The sequence below is a fragment of the Schistocerca piceifrons genome, chromosome 4, assembly GCF_021461385.2.
Source record: "Schistocerca piceifrons isolate TAMUIC-IGC-003096 chromosome 4, iqSchPice1.1, whole genome shotgun sequence".
Taxonomy (NCBI): Eukaryota; Metazoa; Arthropoda; class Insecta; order Orthoptera; family Acrididae; genus Schistocerca; species Schistocerca piceifrons.
Genome location: NC_060141.1, coordinates 669,997,718 through 670,004,610, shown reverse-complemented (window position 1 = coordinate 670,004,610; position 6,893 = coordinate 669,997,718). Strand labels below are relative to the sequence as shown.

Genomic DNA, 6,893 nt, shown 5'->3' with positions numbered 1-6,893 from the left:
AGGCAAAGGTCCCGAGTTCGAGCCTCGGTCCGGCACACAGTTTTAATCTGCCAGGAAGTTTCATACCAACGCACACTCCGCTGCAGAGTGAAAATCTCATTCTAGCCCCCTAATGTCCCGATACTGGCTTTCACTGCGCCGTTATTCTAACTTCCGTTCATCATGCCTCAGTATGAACCCCAACTACTCGTTTAACCCTCCTAATACCGTCGGGCCTATAATGACCCCAGGCCGTAAATATCTGTAAAATATACCTAGTTTCCTATTCCTAAAAATTATGAAAAATTCGGACTTTTCCTGAATTAAGTAATGGGTTCGTAATATATTAATATAACTTTTTGAAAATATTTAGTTTTGCCGAAAATCAAGAGAGAACCACTGAATACCATTGGGGTTAAATGCGACCCCATTTCTCTCTTGCGGTATTATTATCCAATAATGCGCATTGATGTGTAACTGTTGCTGTATTTCCTATGTTTTATTCTTGTAAATATTGTTGTAATGTGTGATTGTTTCCAATACTTCATAAGCCGACAGTTACTTGTTCCATACACGTGGACACTACTGTTGTGTGTGCTGCATTTAGTGGAAAATGTCTCGTCACCCTTCCGAAGACAAAGTGCTTGAAATATTACTGCAGGATAATCCTCCACCTGGAGAATCAAATAGTGATATCAGCGATATAGTTTCTGATGTCTCATGCAGCGATGGAGAAACTGACGTCTTAGAAGAGAATATTCCTCAATCAGACGGAAGTTGAAAAGAAGATTTGGGGGTTGGACAGCCCATATGTAATCCTGAACAGTAAGTAACACGTATATCTGACTGTTATATGTAAGTACACATTGTATTTAGGTAAATGTGCATTAGGGTCTAGCGCCAAGATATACCCTTTGTATTTTTTATTTTTTTTATTTTGTATAGGTCTAAAAACAAAAAAGAATTGTGGCACAAACACGAGTTGAGAAGAGCTTGTGAAAAAGAGATGGAACATAATGCGAGTAAAGCCAGGTCCAACAAAATTCTCAGTGAAAAATGTAGACTCCATAGAATCACCTTATTAGTTGTTTCTTAGGAGAAACCAGCAGATGCCATGGAACTGAAGTGCTTTATCTGTGTCTTGATCCTAGCAGGTGCTTACAAGGCCCATAATGAAGCTGTTACACATCTGTGGAACAAAGAGGTTGGTAGACCCATTTTTAGTGAAGCAATGGCTAGAAATCGCTTTACGCAAATTTCAAGTTGCATCCGATTTGATGACGCAGATATGAGACGTCACAACCATGCTCCTGACAAGCTGGCTCCCATTAGAGAAATATTTGAAATGTGGGTATGCATATTTCGAGAAGCATATGTTCCTCACAGCAACGTAACAATTGAAGAACAACTTGTGCCATTTCGTGGTGGATGTCCATTTCGGCAATATATTCCTTCAAAACCAGGAAAATATGGGTTGAAATTATGGGCTGTATGTGATAGCGCAACGTCTTGCGTTCTCAATCTCCAAGTTTACACTCGTCGACAAAAAAATGAACCTCGTAAAGTTGATCAAGGCAAGAGAGTTGCTTTAGATATAGCGAAAGGCTTAGAAAACAGTGGCAGAAATGTAACAACTGACAATGTTTTCACTAGCCTTAGTTTGGCGAGAGAACTTCTGAAAATCAATCTCACACTCTTAGGAACAATCAGAAAAAATAAAGGAGAACTACCACAAGCTTTCACTCAGTCCAAAGGTCGAGTCAAATATTCATCTATTTTTGGATTCCAAGAGCATGCTTCAATTGTTTCATATTGTCCGAAAAACATTGCTCAGTTCAATGCATTCAAGGAAGTGGAAGATCGTGAAGAATGCAAGTCAATAATGATTCTGGATAATAATCAAACAAAATCAGGTGTAGATACCGTGGACAAGCTAGTTAGAACGTACACTACCACGAGGATGAGCAGAAGGTGGCCAATGGTATTATTTTACAACATGATTGATATCAGTGCACTGAATGCATTTATCATATGCATATATCTTACACCAGACTGGGCGGGAAGGACCAAATACTACAGACAGGCATTCCTCATAGAATTAGGAAAGCAGCTCGTCGGAAGAAAGCCAGACAAAATTATTTCCCCAGTACTTCCACCATCAGTACAGACAAAAAAAAGAGGAAGGCGTCCGTTTTGCAAAAGGTCTGAGGATAGAAAATTCACCGATAAATGTTCAAAATGTGGATGTTCTGTGTGTAAAAACCACTCTGCAATTTATCGCTGTAAGTGTAATGCGTCATAAATGTCAATTCGGAATTTAATCAAAAATGTCTGTATTTTCATGAGAATCGTTTGTAAATTTTACGGAAATAAATAATTTTAAAAAATATGCATTTTAATTTAATGTAATGTCACTGACATCATGTTTTAGATTGTGGAAAAAATAAGGAATGTGATTTTATTCTACCATTATTAAAACTAACCTTAATAAAAAATAAATTCCGTTGGGGCCACTAAAGACCCCAATGGTACTCAGTGTAACAAAAAATACTCGGTATTAGAAGGGTTAAACTCTCCTGCAGGACATGAAATCAATGTGGCGTTTTGTTAGATAGCTGTAGCAATCATTGATGGTAACTTTGACGATACTCTCCACGTCTCACTGCGAATTACTTTAGATTAGCTAGGCTCATCAAGCTAGGTTCATCAACTTAATGATGTCTGATACAGTAAATGGCAGTTTTGACAAACCTATCGTGTAACGTTAGCATCATGTGATCACCACGTCCAGTGTGGGGGGTCCTCCCTAACAGAAAACAGAAGCTGCAGAAAACATAGGCGCATGAGGCCAGTTGTGCTCGGCCCAAAACTTAGAGATCGAATAAATTGTACTGACCTCGTAAAGAAGTAATTCAATTACTTTTAGTCTTCGATTAAATTTAGCTGAAATCAGAATCTGTGGGGAAATATGTTTCAATGTAATCAATATCTTATCGAAATACTTTTTAAATGCCTGATGCCCATAACTGCTACAGACAATACTGTACACTGATGACCCAAAACATTATGACCACCTGCTTAATAGCTGGTTTGCCATATTGGGAACGAAGTACATCACTGATTCTGTGTGTCACGACTCTGACAGTTTGTTGGTACGTTTTTGGAGATGTATGGCATTAAATTTCTACGAGCAGGTCACCCAATTCGCGTAAATAACGGGTCGCTGATTTGTCGCCGATGGCGCCCGATAGCGACCCGATAGGATTCCATAGGCTTTACGTCAGGCGAATTTGGTCGCCGAGCTACCAGCGTGAGTTTTCTATAATGCTCCTCAAGTCACAATAGCGTGATTACGGCTCCGAGATACAGACAATTACACCGCTGAAAGATGCCATCGCCGTCGGGGAAGACATCAAACATGAAGGGATTCACGTGATTCGCAGCTGTCACCGCGTCTTCGATTACTACCACAGGTCCCATTCAAGCGCAGGAGAATGTCTTCCATAGCATAGCTCCCACCAGCCTGCGTCTGTGGTTCGCTATCCGTTTCTAGCCGCCGTTCACTTCGATATCCTACTCGACCTAGTGTAACAAAAATGTTGTTCACTCGAAGAGCCCACACGATTCCATTCATCTACGGGTGAACCCCGATGGCCCCATGCCCACTGCAGTATTATTGACGATATCGTTGTGTCAACAAGAGGACACGTAAAGGCGGTCTGCTGCGGAGCTTGATGATCCAGAATGTACGGCGAACGGTGTGTTTCTAAACACTAGTGCGTGCACCAGCATTGTGCTCTTTCGGCAGAGATTTCACAGATCACGATCTATTCTACTTTACAGAGCAGACAAGTTTCCGAACCTCACGTTCTGTGAATGGTCGTGGACGTCCAACCATTTACGCCTCGTTGTAGTTTCACTATTCTTCTACCTTTTTCCGTAGATGCTCACAGCAGTAGCACGTAAACATTCACCAGCTTCGCCGTTTTCGAGAGTTTTCGTTCACAAGCTGTGCGTAATGTGCTCTTTGTCAAACTCGCTTATCTCAATGGATTTCCCCATTTGAAGCCAACATCTTCGCTAGGGTGATGCCCCATCCGTGCCTGCTCTTACAGCGTCGCCTGCTGGAAACGCTACCAGACGGCATCCAATGTCGCAATGGGCAGTTGTCATAATGTTTTGAATTATCAGTGTGTGTAAAAAAGAATTTAATCTTTCACTTCAGTATTGTTCCGTAGCAGCACAGTATTAAAGGGAATAAATTTGGTGTTGTAGCAGCAGAAACGTATTACATAGTCAAAGCCATCGGTAATGATTCGTAATGTTATTACTTCAGCCACAGTTGCAAATAATTTAATTGAAGATGATCACATTCAGCTTGTAATCCACAACATGTATGTGTCAAGCAACACTGCTCAGGCAAGGCTGCCTTACTGCTGTAACATGGTATGACTTACTGGACATAGTATTACGTATTCAATGTTTTCTATTTGCTGAAGCCGGTATTATGGCGTGAAGTACCTGTTTCTGACGTTTGCAAGTCAGCTGTGGCGTCTTTTGTAGTTAAATAGCTTGTATGGCATGTTAAGTTATCACAATATTTTTCGACTGTGAAGATTATTGGTGATCGAAACCAGTTGTGAAAAAAATATATTTGTTAGTGTGCACCATGCATTTCTGCAAGAGTATGAATGCTGTTGACAGTCGCATGAAATAATTTTTAATTCTTCGGTTGGATGGGAATGATACCTTTACCTCATATAATTTACTCACTACGTTCTCTTAGCGTCTTCAGCCATACATTATTTTACTTGCTATTCAGCAGAATTCCTTCATGATGTGTCGATGAGCTCCTCTGTGACGTTATACGTATTAATTCTACATATTTTCGTGGTTCTATGGTTTTCTTTCACTCCATATTTTCTGCCCATTTGGGACTAGGAAATAAGATTTTAGGGACTGATCAATAATTCTGCGACAGTCGCACTATATCGTAAGCGAACGTGATACAGTTCGACATCGGTGAAGTGCAGTAGCACTTGCTTTAACGTCCCACCTTCTCTTCACAGTTTGTGACTGCCATTCACGGTCACACATGAGAGCCTAGCTGGGTGTGAGGCTGTTTTTGTAATATAAATCATTAAGTGCTGCTACATTGTTATATACACTGTTTTCAATTTCCTTCTTCTCTGTTTTTCCTACATTACATGAAACTGGTTGCTATACTATCGCCAAGTAGGACTTCACTCACACAAGTCGGTTTATACACACACTACAAAAGGAGTGTGCTGCAAAGATCTATGGAAACATGTTCAAGCTATTATTCAATGCGTTTTCCTATTGGAATTATATTAACATTAACCTTTGTAGGCGTTATTATGCATGGCATGCGTATGAAAATTTGAGTGTTTGATGAAGACTTTATGTAAAGGCGGAAATGTGTTACTAACATCGTTTCAACTGCTCTTCTTGGGAAACTACGTTAGCACTTAATAACGACTGATTTCTGTTTCTGAACTCAGAATATCACAGTCTGAAGCACATTCCCAACCTCAGATACAAAATTATGGTAGTACATACAGAAATATACCACTGCTGCACAGTTCCGACTCTCCTTTCCTTGCGTAGTTCCCAGTGGCGTGACACAACTGCAGACAATATAGAGTTATGGCATTCCTGTCTTGTGAGTTGTGCAAATGATTCCGGAAGATGAACAGACGTTCCTCCTGCTGGACTGCTCAAAATATTCCCTGCATTTCGTTTGGCCACCAGGTACCGTCGCAGACATGCACCATATGTGCCCTGTGGATGCATCGAGCCTCCAAAGCTGCCCTGTGGGGTCTGGGGCGTTCGGAATGCTCTTCACCGGCATGGTGACCTCCGTGCTGCAGTCGGCGTGGAATCTCACGAATGAACCGCTGACCTATCCTCGGGAGCCGAAGTTGCCCATCACCACAGACTACGACTTCATCATCATAGGTGCTGGCTCAGCCGGGTCAGTTATGGCCAGTCGACTGTCAGAGGTCGCTGGCTGGAATGTGCTCCTTCTCGAAGCTGGTGGTGATCCCTCAATCACAACGGAGGTATGTAAGCTAAGGCAGTTGCGTTATTCGTTCCTTAAGCCTCTCGAATCCTTCTTACGTAGCCAAAGGTGTGCACGGTCTATAATTGACACATGAATTACAGAAATGTAGGTGCCATGTCACCTGTATGCACAGTCAATATGAAGGGAAACTTATAACTGAAAGGACGAACGTGGTTACGGCCCACTCCCGATGGTTCTCTCGATTATGTAATAACTTTTCATTCAACCAAAGTGGGCCGTGCGGGGTAGCCGCGCGGTCTGATGCATCTTGTCACGGTCCGCGCGGTTCCTCCCGTCGGAGGTTCTAATCCTTCATCGGGCATGAGTGTGTGTGACGTTCTTAGCGTAAGTTAGTTTAAGTTAGATATAGTAGAGCGCTAGCTTAGGGAATAATGACCTCAATTGTTTGGGTCCATAAGGCCTTACCACAAATTTCCGATTTTTTCAACCAAAGTGGTTCGATAAAGCATGTTGAAAGGCAAACATAACGACTGCATGTCCATTTACATTTACCGCAAAAAAATTTTCATTTTACCATCCTTTTTTCCTACATAGATTAAGTATTCTGTCTCACAGCTGTCTACAATGTTTGCGAAGTATACGTGATAGGTTTCCGCCATATTTGGTTTCCCATACCTTTTTTTCCCCATCCAGAAAATTGCTTATTTCAGATATTATACATTTTCCTTGGAAAGCATTTCCACAAAAAGTGGAAATTCGCGTCATATTTACGTATAACTAATGACCTATTTCTGTTTTCTAAGTTCTTCATATACAGAGAACCCGAGCTCCACCAACAAAATTGTGGTGGTGGCCCGCGGTTATTTTA

At 41.3% G+C, this 6,893-nt stretch overlaps 1 protein-coding gene across 1 annotated transcript in view; it reads left to right on the top strand.

The window, feature by feature from the left end:
- The first annotated feature begins 784 nt into the window (after nucleotides 1–784).
- Nucleotides 785–6,893, top strand: part of LOC124794931 (glucose dehydrogenase [FAD, quinone]-like) — a 41,706-nt gene continuing 35,597 nt past the window's right edge. Inside the window, exons 1-2 of the mRNA XM_047258639.1 lie at nucleotides 785–804; nucleotides 5,752–6,062. Of these exons, the coding sequence (XP_047114595.1) occupies nucleotides 5,766–6,062 (297 nt within the window). The 5' untranslated portion in view covers nucleotides 785–804; nucleotides 5,752–5,765. The remainder of the gene's footprint in view (nucleotides 805–5,751; nucleotides 6,063–6,893) is intronic.